The 16,896-nt window shown below is 38.6% G+C and overlaps 1 protein-coding gene across 2 annotated transcripts; it reads right to left on the bottom strand.

Annotated features, from left to right (window-relative positions):
- Nucleotides 1–10,514: 10,514 nt before the first annotated feature.
- LOC144263550 (uncharacterized) lies at nucleotides 10,515–16,125 on the bottom strand. Of its 2 annotated transcripts, none has more exons than XM_077814455.1 (4): nucleotides 15,597–16,125; nucleotides 14,128–14,197; nucleotides 13,759–13,829; nucleotides 10,515–13,362 (listed from the first exon to the last, which is right to left on the bottom strand). In XM_077814455.1, exons 1-4 carry the CDS (start codon nucleotides 15,773–15,775, stop codon nucleotides 13,359–13,361), a joined length of 324 nt encoding a protein of 107 aa, XP_077670581.1. In that variant the 5' UTR covers nucleotides 15,776–16,125; the 3' UTR covers nucleotides 10,515–13,358. The 2 variants fall into 2 exon arrangements, with proteins under 2 accessions (XP_077670581.1, XP_077670580.1); XM_077814454.1 differs by having other exon boundaries at nucleotides 10,515–13,355.
- Between the last annotated feature and the right edge of the window lie 771 nt (nucleotides 16,126–16,896).

The following is a 16,896-nucleotide window of genomic DNA, read 5'->3' as shown; positions in this document are numbered from 1 at the left end:
AATCCTGACCCTCCCCCCACAGTCCATTTCTCTATTAATTATATGACATTCACTCTGCCATATCTATTTCTATAAGTTTGATTTATTAATTGCACTGGAATTTTTGTTTTTTTATATAAGTAGTTTATATAAGAAACCTAAATTTGATATAAAATAACATTGTACAACATAGCATAGAAGGAGTGACAGTAAGGAAAATATCTGAAAGGCATTCATTTGTTTCACCTCTTTACCATATGTTATATGGAGACACTAACATGTAAAATGAACAAAGCAAAAGACTAAAGTCCCTATGAGTCCAACCAATTATGTCAGTCTTCCTTCTGTCCAGTTTTTGGCATTTTGTTGCCAAAAAAGGTAGATAAAGAGATGTGGTTTTGCTATTTTCCTTCCTGTGTTTTCATTGAATGGTAACTAGGACAATAAATAATAATCGGCCAGTATCTTTCCTGGATAATTTAATTTTATTCCTAAATACACTATCCCATATATGTTTAACCCTACGAAAAAGAATCCAAGGGAAAAGGGAATCTGATTATTGTGTACTGGAAATTTATACTTTTTAATATGAATGCTTCTTTTAATAAAGAATTCATGTGAAAGGGCTTCTGCATATATTCAGCCTGGTTTATAGAAAATGTTTCTTTTTACAAGGTTATTACTGCTAGTTTTTCCTGTATTACCACTTCAGTCCATACCCAGCAGTCAGCTTCATCCTTTACAAACTACTGAGGAGACAGGAAAAAGTACATAAAACTCTTTGTCGGTACTGCTATGCTATCAAATAAGCTTTGGGTTCCACATCAGTAGTACTGCATCATTACAACTATGGTGTTGCATAGTGAAGGGGGAAAGAAAAGGAAAGCATTTTCAAATTTTAGTTGGTTCACATCATCCAAATGTCTACCATATGGGGTTCTAACCAGCCTGGAGGTCCCAGCTAGGGAGTTACAATTCCCCCAGCCTATTAGAGCAGGATCATTTGGATGAATGGATTCTCTGTGTCACCTCTCCCTAGGCTGCAAAATCCAGCTGATCACATCTGATGACAATCTTGTTGGACTATTGGAGGAGAAATAAATGGATAACTCATAGATACAGGGAAAGTGGCTACAATGTTTCCTAAATTCTCTGGTAGTTCCCTAAACCATATCTCTTAGATTACTTATTCATACTCAGAGATTAGAAGGTGAGATTCTGTGTTGGGAGAGGGAAGGATGCTTTCAATAGCTGCATGGATATTAGTGCTTTCCTACCAGCTAATCCACAGGGAAGGCCAAATATTTCCTTCTCACCCAGAGTTCAGGAGTCATAATGGGAAATGAGTACAAAAAGAGTTGTGTGGGAGGTCAAAGTGGAAAGGTTGGCCAAAATGAAAAGGCAATTATCTAGGGAAATGTTACCAGAATTACAAAGCTTTGGTTTTTCACTCATGTAATCAGAGCTGCAGTTATTTTTCCAGTACATATAAGGAGGGGCTGGTGCTTACAGTCAGCAGGTGTACAATTCCTCCAAGTGATCATTAGAGACTAGCAGGCTCAGATTTTAATTCATTCATAGTATAGAGAATGTATTCAAAAATCTGCAAAAACTGTTCTTTGTACTCTCAGAATTCCCCATAAAGTATCTCAAATGTTTTGTCTCTAAACATTTTGAAAACAATAGAACTAAAAATAAAACTTTCAACTTGCTCACACATATGGTTTTGTGTGTGTGAGACCAACTCTTTTGGTTTGTGTTTCATTTAGGACTGAAAGTCTACCTGTGTACAATTAATTCCTGGGAATTTGTTGTGGTTTTTTAGCCCAGGTAAATGCAGTAAAATGAGAGGTGGAAAATGTAGATAATTTTTTGGTAAATAATAAACCCAAATAATAACATCAAAGATGCAGTAAGAGCTCCTGTGCCTGACTGACCTGGATCTGGAACCCAATGGCACCTCTTGTGAACTGAGAGACTGCCTTTAGTATCCTGTCTGTGAGCAGTAACCAGGCAGTCCCTCACTCCAATTACATATAGCTTGAAGTTATACTGCTCTGTGCTCGGATCCAGCTGACAGCTCACCAGCTAAGCAGGGTCAGGCCGGTTCCACATTTGGAAAGGTGGTTTCCCACAACATCTTGGTTACAGGGATGGAGATGTTGATGACGCTCATTAAAAAATAATGCGTTAATTAAATTTGTGACTAAACTCTCCCTTGGAGGAGAATTGTACATCCCCTGCTCTGTTTTACCCACGTTCTGCCATATATTTCATGTTATGGCAGTCTCGGATGATGACCCAGCACATGGTGTTGTTTGTTTTAAGAACACTTTCACTACAGATTTGACAAAATGCAAAGAAGGTACCAATGTGAGATTTGTAAAGATAGCTACAGCACTCAACCCAAGATTTAAGAATCTGAAGTGCCTTCCAAAATCTGAGTGGGATGAGGTAAGAAGCATGCTTTCAGAAGTCTTAAAAGAGCAACACTCCAATGTTGAAACTACAGAACCCAAATCACCGAAAAAGAAAATCAGCCTTCTGCTGGTGGCATCTGACTCAGATAATGAAAATGAACATGCATTGGTCTGCACTGCTTTGGATTGTTATTGAGCAGAACCCCTCATCATCATGGACGTATGTCCTCTGGAATGGTGGTTGAAGCATGAAGGGACATATGAATCTTAAGCGCATCTGGCACATATATATCTTGCGATGCCGGCTACAACAGTGTCGTGAGAATGCCTGTTCTCACTTTCAGGTGACATTATAAACAAGAAGCGGGCAGTATTATCTCCTGCAAATTGTAACCAAACTTGTTTGTCTGAGCTTTTGGCTACACAAAAAAGTAGGACTGAGTGGACTTGCAAGCTCTAAAATTTTACACTGCTTTATTTTTGAATGCAGGTTTTTGTACATAATTCTATATTTGTAAGTTCAGCTTTCATGATACAGAGATTGCACTACAGTACTTGTATTAGGTGAATTGAAAAATACTATTTCTTTTGTCTTTCTACAATGCATACACTTGTAATCAAAAATAAATATAAAGCGAGCACTGTACACTTTGTATTCTGTGCTGTAATAGAAATCAATATATTTGAAAATGTAGAAAACACCCAAAAATATTTAAATAAATGGTATTCTATTATTGTTTAACAGTGTGATTAATCACGATTAATTTTTTTAATCGTGCCATTAATCGCAATTAATATTTTTAATCGCTTGACAGCCCTACTAGAAACTAACTTTTGTTAAAGGAAAGCTGAGACTCTGATGTAATCATAGGATCTTAAAAGCTGGGGCTGTAGGAATGGGCTTATAATGCTGGTGCTTTAATCCATCCCTGGCTGGTTATCTATGAAGTGGCATTCTTCTCTCTGACCAAATCCTGAATTCAGAAAGTTGTGTGAGTCTGGAAGTGTCGTCTTTTGAAGATGATGAAAAACTGGGTTCCTGATCACTTGTGGTCTTTAAAGATTGATGGTACTTTTTGAATGAGTAGGGGTTTATTTCCTGCTAAACCAAACAAATTCATTTGGATAATTACATTCAGTTGATATATTGTTCTTTATTTCTGGTTATAAACTGTTATGTATTACTGATGTGCACTAATAAACATCTACTATATTTAATCCCAGAAATTTGCTGGATTTGTGTTATTAGATTAAAAAATGATTCACGTATCTCTTTTAAACATTGACTGGGAACTGTGCTGAAATACCAAGATAAAGAGTGAATAATTCCAGTGGTAGTTCCAACCCAAATGAAACCAGAATGTACTTGAAATCACACAAGGGTTTGTTGTCTTGAGGTTTCCTCCAGCCTGATTTCCAAATCAGAGGGTTCAGATGCCTGTCAGAGAAGAATTCAAGCTTCTGGATCCTCATTGAAGCTGAACCTGTAAATCTGTTAGGGTTAGAGAGATTTATCTCCTTATTAAAGCAATACCAGAACTGCTGTGATTTAACTTGATATTTGTACTGTCCTTTGTTATATACTCTAAGTAGACAAGAGCAAGAGCAGGCAACCTCTAAAAGTTTATTTATTCCAGTTACTTGTAACTAATAACAAGGATTGTCCTTCAATCACATTAATATGATCAAAATGTATGATCTAGAGACATCTTCTCTGTTGTGTATTCCTTTACTAAGAGTTCAAATCAAGAAGGAACAATTTCCAGGAACTCCTGCAGACCACAGTTAAGCTCTCAGCAGTGGAGTACAGCATGGCAGTAGCTATTAAAATGGGAAAAAGAAAAGGAATACTTGTGGCACCTTAGAGACTAACCAATTTATTTGAGCATAAGCTTTCATGAGCTACAGCTCACTTCATCGGAGTAAGCAGTGCAAGACTGAACTGATCGGTACCTCAGAATCACTTTTCTTTCCTTACTACTGCCTTTACTTTTAGAATTTACTTCCTCCTCCCCTTCTAGTTCACTCTTTTGGTGTCTCAATGTTATTTTTTTCTTTTCCAAGTTGAAACACAATTTAAAAACAAAAATGAGAAGTACTGAGGAAAAGCTTCTGATACCTGGGGCACTTTATGGTAAATATTGTTTCATTTAGACAGAATATTTCTCTGTACTAAGGAGGTTTCTTTTACTATATTTGTTGTTACTCTTATGCTGTGGGAAAATGAACTTCCATTTGTATTATTGTGAAAATTACCGTGGTGCTGTACTCTTTTGTTTTGTTATGTCTGCACCTGTTGCCCAGATTTGCCTATGTTTAGAGACCCCAGGTCCCTCTAAGAAATATCTACTTTGTATTTTGTGGGAATAAAACTTTATTTTATTAAAGTTTTGACTGGTCTGCAATCTGAAAGAGAGAATAGAACCTAGTTGTTCATAGGTTTGTCAGTTAGGGGCTGGCAATACACTTGGTGCTGTACAAGATGCAATTAAATGGTCCTGCTCAAGGAATTTACAATCCAAAAGGCAGATACAGACACAATAGGATGCACTGAAAAACACTAGTTATCAGTGAATCTACATAGAGGAGGTTAATGTATTTCTAATTTTCAATTTTCCATGTATAGACAAAAATGCACATGTTGATTTATTTGGCTGGTATTCATTTAACAAAATTCCTGTCGCCTGCTTTTTTGATAAACATGAAGCATCTTTAAGCAAACTGAGTGCTAAACTGAGCAATTCAATGACTAACAATGATGAGGGATGTAATGACTTGCTCCTACACCTGGATCACATCAGTAGGCTGAGTGAATCATTATGGGTTAAGTTCTTGGAATGTGCAGGAATTAAAGAGCCCATGAAATGGGGAGCCGTAAAAATGTTGGCACTTCTCAAAGGAAAAGATACAGTGCATGGCTTGAAAAAAAGCACAAAGCTGACAAAAACAGAACAAAAACTTTCATGCCCTTTTATTAGGACAGGTGTTCCGTGCCTCATTTAATACACCTGGAAGAATTGTATGTATCCTAATAATTACTGATGAAAACGTATTCAGATGGGGATGGGAGAAAGCTGCTAGGTTAAAGGTGAGGTTAGAAGGCAAAGTTTCACTGCATCTAATGAGTGCAAGTCAAACTTTTACAAACAGCAATCAGGGGAAAAATCTCTAACTGAAGGCATTCTTAGAATCTCTATTGCTGGTGATTTTAATTGCCAGAAACCGTCTCTGGGCTAGATTCAGTGCTGTGCCTCTCAGGAAGTGCAAGACAAAAGGCATGTCTCAAAAGGAAGGTAGCAAAGATGGCTTTATGCCACTTTTTATGTCTCCCAGGTTCTGGGCTATCTAAGGTATTTACATGTTGCCCATTGCCATAGTATCTGAGAGCCTCACAATCTGTAATGTATTTATTCTCACAACACCCCGAGAGGTAGAGAAGTCCCGTATTCCCCATTTTACAGATGGGGAATGCAGATGGAGAGAGACTATGGGTCAGGTTTTCAAAGGTATTTATTTAGGAATCTAAAGATGCAGAGGGATGCCTAATGGGATTTTCAAAAGCGCCTAACTTGCTTAGGCACCTATCTACATCTTTAGGCACCTAAATACATCTGAAAATCCGGTTGTGACTTACTCAAGGTCACACAGGGAGTTTGTGGCACAGCAGGGAACTGAGCTCAGGTTAATGCCCTGACCACTGGACTATCAATTCCTCTCTTCCAGCTACTGGGGCTAGTCCAGCCGTCAGGATAAGTGAGAATAGGCACACAGGCTGCTCTCGCAGCAGCCTTTCTACAGGTAGCAATGCGGTTTTCAGGCCAGAATAATTGGATCATAGCATTCCTGTCCCTCACCCTCCCACACTCAGCACATCCATATGACAAGGACTCCTCCCACTGTGGTCACTTTATGGCCCCAGCTTACCGCCAGAATGGCATACAGGGGACAGACTCTGGCCCACTTATTATAAGAAACCAAATGACAGTGACCTGCCACATAAAATCATCTACTCATTCCTTATTTACATAGGTATGTGTAACTTAAAAATATCTCAAAATGTTACAAGCAAGGAAGAAGGCAGAGTTCTTAGAGGATTGTGACAATGAAACAGCTATTTATATTATTGCTATTCAAAAGAAACAATGAGAGGAACTTCTGGACATAACAAGTGAGTTGTAGCCCATTTTTAAAATAAAAGAAACCTAGGCTCAGGGGGAAGATCTCAGCGTGAACAGCAAGTCGTCTGGAATAGCCAGCTGGCTAACCAAAGAAATGCAAATCATGGCTCAGAAGAAGCTGGAAAGGCATAGGGAGCTAGGATGGATATGGACTTAGATCTCAGCTTATCCCTGCATCTCAGCTTATCTCCCTGCCTCTTGAGGACTAAGGGTGAAGGGGGTCTTTGTGAGAAGCAGAATAGAGGAAGTAGGAAGGCTGGCTAGACAGTGTAAGAGAAGAGGAATAGATAGTGGATATACATATATCCATTGGTTTTTCTTCGCTCGCATGAAAAAGTTTGATGAATACAAAGGATTCACTTTTTCCTAACGAACATTGGAAAAATATCCTGCATCTGGGATGGGATGATAACAGATGTGTGGACTTTGGCTTTGTGGTGACTAAGAGGTGAGAGGAAACATAACTTTAGCTATGGAGTCTCTACCGCTACTCCATCTACAGATATATTTCAGTATGGAAAGAATCTTTTTATATGTTAGTTATATGTTATGCAGTAGGGCCCTGATTCAGGAAAGCACATGCTTAAGTCCTTTCCTGAATCAGGGCCCTAATTACTAGCAATGAAAATGATGAGCAGGAAGGACATGCCATATTGGTATCAACAAGGTAATGTTCCCATTCTAACTGAATGCCTCTCCTTTGAAAGAGAAAGACACACACACACACACACACTCTCTCTCTGGTTATTCATGCTTAAATAATATTAATACAAGCTTGTATATTCAAGACATCCATAATACTGTATTAGCAAAATTTAGCCAATGACCTACGTTATGTCTTTAATCCCAAATTGACTCCCAGTCTTATTCATTAGCAGGTTTAAATAAGCTTATGATTCAACATTTACAGAAAATGTATTAGAAAAGTTATAAGGCCAGTTTCACAACTGTCTATACGGAATGCCTGCCTGGAAGCTGTGAATAGGAACAGAGATAGAGCATGTGAGCTCTAGCTGAAGTGAGGGTAGAAATATTTATCACATTTCAGATGTTCCAAACTAATAATAGTCTATGACTGGCTTTCAGAGAGAGATATAGCTGTGCTTAGAAAGGGTGAGAGTCCTGTGTATAATTACTGCAAATAAAAGCTATGGTTTCTTTCATTCTATTGCATTCATCACCCAGACAAAATTACTTCACATGTAGTACATAATAATTTGGCAAATCTAACGAAAACTGTTAGCTATAGGCTGACTGTAGAGCACCAAACCATTAGTATAGTCAGCAGTGTACTGTGGCTTACAGATGTGATTCCTATAATAGTAAGTGAGCTCATCCACAGTGTAGAAGATTATTCATTAGGGAGAGAATAATGTAAGTGATATGATCATTACATCACCTTTTCCTGTACATTATTCTCACTACAGTTGACAGGGAAAACATCTCCCAGTTTTAAGTTACATCATTTTCAAATTTTGTAGAATAATGAGTCTAGATACAGACTGCTTTGAAAGCACATCATTTTTTAAAAAGTCTCATTTGATAACTTTTAGACAATGAAAAGCTAATGCTAAAATGTTGGACTATTTGCCTTTATCTGTTTTCTTAGATAATTTGTTCACAGTATTATAGCAGACTTGGTTTTCCTTTAGCACCCTTTTCTTAACAACTGTCATTTTTATTCTCAGATGACCATTTTGGAGAAAACATTTGAGTTGTGTATAATGAAGGCTAGTGGCTAAAGAGCTATATATTTTAAAAAGCACTGTGAAGGGATCAAGCCTTTCAGATTAAAGTGAAATAGATCTTCATAATAAGTTTTTAAAAGAGAAAATAGTACTATTTTCCATTCTAGGAAAATCTGTTTGGATTAAACCAAGTGCAGGTTTTATTATTTTAAAAGGTGTCTATGGAGCCAATGAAGGAGAATAAGTGGAAGCTCATCTTTCCTTTCTCCTTGCTTTTAGAAATGGAAATTTACATCCCTATACTCAGGGATAGGAAGGAAAGCATCCATTAGGAGCATAAGAGGGGGTTGATCACGATAAAGGGTGTGGCGGACCTGAAACCACCATATAAAGAGGTGAATAATGTCAGGTAATGGATATCCTCCTGGTTTTCAGATTGCCTGGCTCTTCAATTTTTGATTTCGCTACTGTTTCTTCTATTCAGGCCCCTAGTGCCCAGTGTACTAAGCACCTCTTAAAACTCCCATCAGAGCAGGAATCATTAACAACCTATTTTAAACACTTGTTGCCTATGGAAGGGATGTGTATACATAGATGTATATTCATGCAAACAGCTTAACTGTCAGAAGCTCTCACTAATTCTAAGTGCTGTGTTTATTTTGGGGTGCCCAACTAGAGATGTCTAGTGCCAGATTTTCAGAAGTTGGACCCTCAGCTCCCACAAACTTTTCATTTATTCAATATTTGGAAAAGAAACAACAAATCCAGAAGATTCATAAGCACAAACATTAAGCATGTTTGATGTAGGCAGCTAACAAAGAAAAGCCTTTACATGAACATGTTTAATATAACTGATAACCCTCTATGGCTCAATCTCATATTTTTATCCTGTTATTTTCTTTTTCAGATAACTCAGGATTTAATTCTGCTGCTTGCACCTGTATGTCTATTTAGTACTTCTTTGCATGACCCTTTATCATCATTAACATTTTTTTAAAAAATTGCTCACCTTTTGGCTTATCATTGGAAAGTGAAATTAATCCAAATATTCAATTAAGGGAAACCATCACTAAATATTTGTCTTCTTTTCGTCTCCCTGGCTGCATACTTATGTACCTGGTGTATTATCTTTTCCATCACCTCCAATACTTTTGTGAACCAAGATGTTCTAGTAGATGGGGCCTTTTGTTTCCAGTACCATGCTGTTACTACCATGTAAACTGCTATCAGCCAGTGCAGTATCAACTCACTTTGCTAGCTAACTGCCATAGCATCATTGGCAATCCACCAAACAGGACTAAGTGGTGATCCAAATTGTATGTGGATGTCAAAGTCTAATTATTATCGTATCACTAACCACAATTCCCAGATGCATGGAATAGGCAGGGTTTCGTTTTTTTAAAATGCAGACAAAGCAGGCACTACTGTACAATCACCCTTGATGACTACTGTCAGTTGTCTTTCAAGCTGTATGTTAAATGGATGTAAGATACTCATTAACTGAAGATATTATTACGATGTACGAGGTCTATGGTTATAGAGTTGATATTCTCTAAATGTAGGTTTACATGATAGGCCAGTGGTTCTCAAAGTACCCGTGGAAGGAACAAAAATAGAAAATATGGTGGGAAAGGTTGTGAGCATAGGTGATTCATGAAATTCTCTCCTCCCTTAAAAGGGATTTTCCAACTACTGAGATAGATGGAGTGCACCCCCCCATTAAAAAAATCAAACAATTGGGATCAATTTTGTCAAATTAGAGCCTAGACTAAAACAGATCATCCAGATCATGTATATTCCAAAAAAATTCTAGATATTTGTATTTATATAATAGACCAACAGTTAAAAATACAGGGCCAAATTCTATTCTGCAAAGCATCCAAAGGCAGAATTTGGCCCATAGCGTGAAAAAAATTGCTCATGACTCATGTATTTTTATGAGCAGTAGTTTTATACATACTCTGACATTATCAATGTATATATGGAAATAAAAAAAACCATGCACCAAAATATCAATCCTATATGCTACATATCCCCAGTATCCAGCCTGAAAACAAAATTCAGCACATTAACCCATTTCTTCATCTCCTTGTGTTTTTAAAATTTGTTTTGCAGTCCTGCTTGCTGGCTATATTTTGACACCCCAGAATTAATCAAATTGTGATTAAATGGCTTCTAGAATTCTCTGAAGGAACATACAGTCAGTCCACAAGAAATTAGGTAAATTCATCTTTAATATAGAAATAAAATGCAATTTTCATTTTTTTTTATTAGTAGGACATACAATAGACAGACTAGTGAGTGAAATCAATAGACACCAAGTGAGAACAAACAAAACATACAAAGTAGATTTATCATCCCATTTTAAGACTCTGACAGTTTAATTTAGTGGAATTTAAATCTGTGATAGCATATAAACAAATAAAATATTACTTTTCAAAATGCACCATTAAAATTACAGGGATGGCAGAAAGGATGTGGTACAAAATATGCAGAACCTAATTTAAGATAAGATTGCAAGACCTAGAAATACCAGGTGAACTGGTAGGGCCCACCTTTGGGGCTCACCCTGAATTGTGTGTCCCTTTGCAGTGTCAGTGCTGATCAGAATTTCCCTTTTCACAGGGAAGTTTGATTTATACTTTGAAGGCTATCACTAGGATTGAAAGTTTGTCATTGGAATTTTTCCTTAAAAATCATTGGTTATTTACAGAGCAGTCCCCCAAGGTTGTTTTTTGGAGTCACAAAGCCACATTGCCATATGTCTTTGGGGGTTTTATTGGTGTGGGGAATTTGTAGGGACGCTTCAGTTAGGCTTGTTCTGGCAGTGTTAGGGCCTTCGGTTATCTGAAAACTCTCAGTTACCAACATGGTCTACAGCCATCGAGATGGGAGGATAGTGGAGGTGATGGCTTATCTTCAGGTTACTGGTAAATGGGGTGATGATGTAGCATGAACCATAGTAAAAAAAGGCTGGAAAGAAAGAGTAGGTTGACAGTCACACACAGATCTTTCCTTTACCCTTTTTTATTTAAAATGCACCAGTTAATTTGAGAGGATCCCAAAATGTATCTTGCAAGGCAGGCCCAATAGTATTTGGGGTCCTTTTAGCATCAGTGATAAAACATGAAATAATGTAATTGTGGAACAAAATTTAGTTTGTAGAGCACTTTCAAAATGAAGAGCTAACAATGATAACGACTTTGTTTTTTGCACTGTGAAAAATTCTGAAATGTGCAGGGTTCTGTGGTTTGTGTGGGAAAGTTGGTTACTTTCCTCAGCCCTGAATTGAGCAATTGTTCCAGAATTATGCTGGAGTAAAAGTGTGACATACAGGAGTACTAGTAAGAAACTGATTTTCACGAGCTGGCCCCAGTCATATGGGTCAGGATTACAAAAGGTTATGGCAAAGATTACTATCCACTCACTCCAATGGTTACTGTGACAGATACTAGAGAGGAAAGGCATTGTGTATGAGAAAGTTGTACCCATTTTTCTAAATTTGTTTAGAAACTGTTTTAAATAGGTACAACTCTGTTGTTTGGCACACTTATTTCAATTTAAGAGTGTCATATCAATATAGTTTAGGTTTTCAGTTTCAGGAATTTGGGCCTTTTAAAGCACCTAGGTATACTGGACTGATCCACACTTTAACCGCTCAGGTGGGCTACCATTTAAAATTAGGTTGGGAACCTAGTTATATCTACAGGGCAGAGAGAATTTAAAACTGAAAACTTCTGGAAAATATTGTAAATAAAATAGCAGCTTGCAAGGGTGGTTAACCAGTGGGTGATCCAAGTACTAAAGGAAGTGATGGATTCACCATCTCCTGCTGTCTTCAAATCAAGGTTTTTACGTGTTCTATAGTAATACAAATAAATAAGAAGACTAGATACCTCGCTGGAAGAGATCAAACCATTGAACTCAGTATAGGAGTAACTGGGGGAAATTTAATGGTTTGTGATATATAGCAATGGTTCTCTAAGCCGGCTGTGGGAAGGGCGGCCAGCATGTCCCTTGGCCTGCGCCGCTTCCTGCAGCCCCCATTGCCCTGGAGCAGCGAACCATGGCCAGTGGGAGCCGTGATCGGCCGAACCTGCAGACGTGGCAGGTAAACAAACCGGTCTGGCCCGCCAGGGGCTTTTCCTGAACAAGCAGCGGACTGGCTTTGAGAACCACTGATATATAGGAAATCAAACTAGATGATTCAATGACTCCTTCTGGTCTTAAAATCTCTCATCTATCATAATAGATCTGTGTAAAATTGACACTTCTGATTTTCAGTGGATTAAAACATCCATTTACTTTGCTTATTTCCATCTGCATGGGTTTGCATCCCAGAGAGCCCCAAATGATACAAACACTTAGCTAGATAGAATCCAAAAAGTAACATATACATCATTGTGGTATAAAAAATATTCAAGGCAAAACTTAGATACACCCGTAATATGCCTCGTTTGGGACTGAAACCATGAAAAACCAAAGGGCTGGGGGGTGGGGGTGGGAAGAGAGGAAATACAGATTGATGAAGGAGATATAAAGAAAGTTAATCACGTCATCTGTTGGGTCTTTCATAGGTCTTCATGGTAAGAAGAATCTAAGCAGATGTATGCTTATTTTTATTTCCGTGACAAAAAGTAACTAGATTACTGCTAACCCCATATGTCCAAAAATCATGAATCAGGTCCCAAAATAATCATAACATTCATGTAAAAATAATGATTGAAAAAATATTTGGCATTCTTTTCCCTTGTCTTTTAGCCCTCAGGGTTCACATTTTCAAGCTTTTCTCCACAGCCATGAGAGCCAGAATCTTACTTTTATTTTTTAAATGAAAGCTGAGATTCTCTTGTAATCACCTGACACCAGGATCTTGGCTTTAAGAAAAACATCAAAAATTTTGAGGCTCATGATAAAAATCACAAGAGCTGACAACAGGGAAACTACTCACAAAAATATTTTACAAAATAAATTGTTGGTCATCTTGATATCTGGGTTGAAATACATTAAATCCTATGTTTGTAACCAATCATGTAAATCTTCACTCATGTGAGTAATGCCACTGAATTCAACGGTCTTCAGGATTGGGCCTATTATCTAAATAAAAAAGAGTGTATTCAATCAATCCCCTTTTGTCTGTTTAGTGTTTAATAATGTGTACTAAGGCACTTATAGGGCTTCCTTTATTGTAGCAGCTGAGGACCTCCTAATCTTTAATGCATTAATTCCTGTGACACCCTTGTAAGATAGAGAAGTATTATTATCTCCATTTTATAGATAGGAACTGGAGGCACAGAAAGACTAAGTGACTTGTTCAAGATTCTAGCCTGGAACCCATGGTCTCGTGGTCACTTTAGCCACTGGACCATCCTTCCTCCCTCATTCATTTAGCCCTGGTCTACATTGGGGGGGAAGGGGGGAAATTGATCTAAGTTACGCAACTTCAGCTATGTGAATAATATAGCTGAAGTCGACATACTTAGATCGACTTACCGTGGTGTCTTCACCATGGTGAGTCGACTGCTGCTGCTCCCCCGTCCACCCTGCCTGCGCCTCTCGCGGTGCTGGAATACAGGAGTAGACTAGACGCAATAAATCAATCCCCGCTGGATCAATCGCTGCCCACTGATCCAGCGGGTAATGAAGACATACCCTTAGTGAGCTGTACACACACACACACCCCCATCATTCTGACTAGTTATATCTATTTTGTTAGTTCAATAATAATATTAACAGTAAAATTACTGGGAAACCAAATATTGATTTAAGCCCCAGCACAAAGATTTTTAGTTGCATCTGTATATTAAAAATAGTTGGATTAGAAATCGATTTGGATGTGCACATTGCTTCCATAGAGCTTACCTGTCTCTTAACTTCCTTTCCAATTTTCCCACCTTCTTTTTGCCAGAGACTTAAAATGTTTCTTCCGTTCCTCCGAGACAAAAGGCAGTGATCAGCATTAATTAGCCACCTGCACCCACAGCAGAAAACTAAAACTTGTTTGTCTTACATGGTTTGTTGAACCCCAGGGGCTCCACCACATGTGTTGTTTTAACACTTCAACTCCAGTTCCTCCAAGAGATGTTTAATATCTTATGCAATGTTTTGCACTATTAGAAGAAAAAGTCTCTTCTTACTTCTATATACAAGTAATAAGAAGGAGGATATACTCTATGGATTCCATGGAAGAATGAATAAATACCCTACCTCTTATCCCCCCCCCCTTTTTTTTTAACGTTTCCCTTCGATTTTCTCTTTTCCTATTGTCTATCTGTGTTTATAATGCTAAGTGACATATGCCATGAAGGTTATTAGCTGCACCACTCTTCCTTTAATTAGAACTGTTGCCATGAAAATATGGGCCTTTTGCAGATAAAACTTAACATTTATGTAGCTCTTTCCCTCTTCAAAGAGCTTTATTTATGTTAATCGGATGTAAACACCGCACTTTGTTTTCATTGAAAATATTAAAAACAATAAGAAATAATAAAACAAGTGTCCTTTTAAATCTTTAACAGTGACATTTAACCAAGTTCTTTACTGTCAAATAATACAATTATTCTTTAAAAAGGTATAACAAAGATTATTGTTGGAATATTTATAAACATTTTTCACCTGGTTTGCCATTTCTCATTACTGCAGCAGGTTAAGAATGATAAAAACACATTATTCTGCTGGGTTTCTCTCTTAAGGACCTGATCCAAAACCCACTGAAGTCAATTGGAGTCTTTTCAATTACTTCAACAGACACTGAATCTGACCTGAATTACAACAATTTACTTGAATCTGGGGCAAAAGCTACAGACATAAAAACAAATTATTTGTGTGTTACTGGATTACTGGAAGTGCAATTTATGATGTCAGCATGACGCTGGCAGACCAGGTGTCAGCTCTTGCCAAGGCTTTAGACCTCAGCCAAACACTGACAAATTCATTGCTGGAACCCAGTCCAGTCAGTCTTCACCTGTGTGGTAGTATGGTTAAGGTGGGTATTGAACTTATAACTATGTTTAGACTTTATGAAATGCTTGAAAGTTGCTACATGTATTAATCCTACTTATAATATCTGTATCCCACGCTATAAGGGAATACTTAAGTGTTTGCTATATAGCTGTAAAATTAATGATGTAACTCACCAAACAAGAAAAAAACATTACCTATACAAAATGCTAAATCCCTTTGGGCAGGTCTACACTATGGGACTATGTCAACCTAAGTTACGCAACACCAGCTACGTGAATAATGTAGCTGGCGTCGACGTACTTTAGGTAGACTTATTGCAGCGTCTACACCGCGCTGGGTCAATGGGAGAAACTCTCCCGTCAACTTACCTTATGCTTCTCATTCCGGTGACTGGAGTCGACAGGAGAGCAATCGATGATAGACCCACTAAATAGACCCCCAAGTGGATTGATCGCAGCGCATCGATCCCCCAGTAAGTGGAGACAAACTCCAAGAAAGGTATAACCTCTTGCCCATCAGGAAGGGCTACCAAAAACTCAATAGCCATTGTGGAACACCACAATACCAAGATTTTGCTACTTGCCCCTGAACACCTATGAAGAGGCTATGTGCAAAAGTGCTTGTCCGATCAGCTTGAATTCTGGAAGAAGGAAATAAAGATAGTTGATAAGAAAATTTTTCTTCTGTTTGCTGTAAAGGACACCAACAGGACCAGAACCATGAAACAGAAACAGAGATCCCCAGGGTCAACCCGAGTTAGCCCTAAAAGACATTCAGAGCTGACAGATTATTACAACTCTGTTACCTTTTAAAACCATAGACTGTGACTCATTTGTGTATATACATTTGCTAGCTGTAACCTTGTTATAGCTCTCTCATTTATTTTTTCTAATTCAGTGGTTCCCATCCCACGGCCCAATTAGCACACAGCTGCAGCTCAGCTGTGTGCTAAAGGCCGTTGGGCCTATGGGGTCAGGAGTGCGGGCTGCCCCACCACTTGGCACAGCGGGGTCCATGGCCCCAGCTGCCCTGCCTGGCAGGGTCTGGTGTTGGGGCTGCCTTGCTCCATGCCCCAGGGTCCGAGCTCAGGGCTGCCTTGCCCCATGGTGCGGTCTGGGGTCAGGGCTGCTGAGCAGCCCTGCACCTGGGGTCTGCTCCTGGCCCCACTCTGTGAAGGGATCTGTGGGCGGGGGCCGGGGCATTGGGGTTCTTAACCTACAACCCAGTTAACATATTGTGGGCTGCATAGAGAGTAGGGGATCATTTTCCAGGATAGGTTGTAGATTGCTGATGATGCGCTGGAGAGGTTTTAGCTGGGGGGCTGTATGTGATGGCCAGTGGTGTTCTGTTATTTTCCTTGTTGGGCCTGTCCTGTAGTAGGTGACTTCTGGGTACCCATCTCGCTCTGTCAATCTGTTTCCTCACTTCCCCAGGTGAGTATTGTAGTTTTAAGAATGCTTGATAGAGATCTTGTAGGTGTTTGTCTCTGTCTGAGGGATTAGAGCAAATGTGGTTGTATCTTAGCGCTTGACTGTAGACAATGGATCGTGTGATGTGTCCTGGATGGAAGCTGGAGGCATGTAGGTAAGGATGGCAGTCAGTAGGTTTCCGTTATAGGGTGGTGTTTATGTGACCATCACTTATTTGCACTGTAGTGTCCAGGAAATG

The sequence above is a fragment of the Eretmochelys imbricata genome, chromosome 4 (genome assembly GCF_965152235.1).
Source record: "Eretmochelys imbricata isolate rEreImb1 chromosome 4, rEreImb1.hap1, whole genome shotgun sequence".
In the NCBI taxonomy this organism is placed as follows: domain Eukaryota; kingdom Metazoa; phylum Chordata; order Testudines; family Cheloniidae; genus Eretmochelys; species Eretmochelys imbricata.
The sequence above is the reverse complement of the archived record's forward strand: the minus strand, read 5'-3'. Positions and strand labels throughout refer to the sequence as shown.

Coding starts and splice junctions, on each gene's coding strand:
- LOC144263550 (XM_077814454.1), bottom strand. CDS start 15,775: ATGGCTATTGAGTTTTTGGTAGCCCTTCCTGATGGGCAAGAGGTTATA. Junction 13,830..14,127: donor GAAAGGAAGTTAAGAGACAG/GTAAGCTCTATG, acceptor CCTGTATTCCAG/CACCGCGAGAGGCGCAGGCA. Junction 13,356..13,758: donor ACCATGGTGAAGACACCACG/GTAAGTCGATCT, acceptor TTTAGATAATAG/GCCCAATCCTGAAGACCGTT.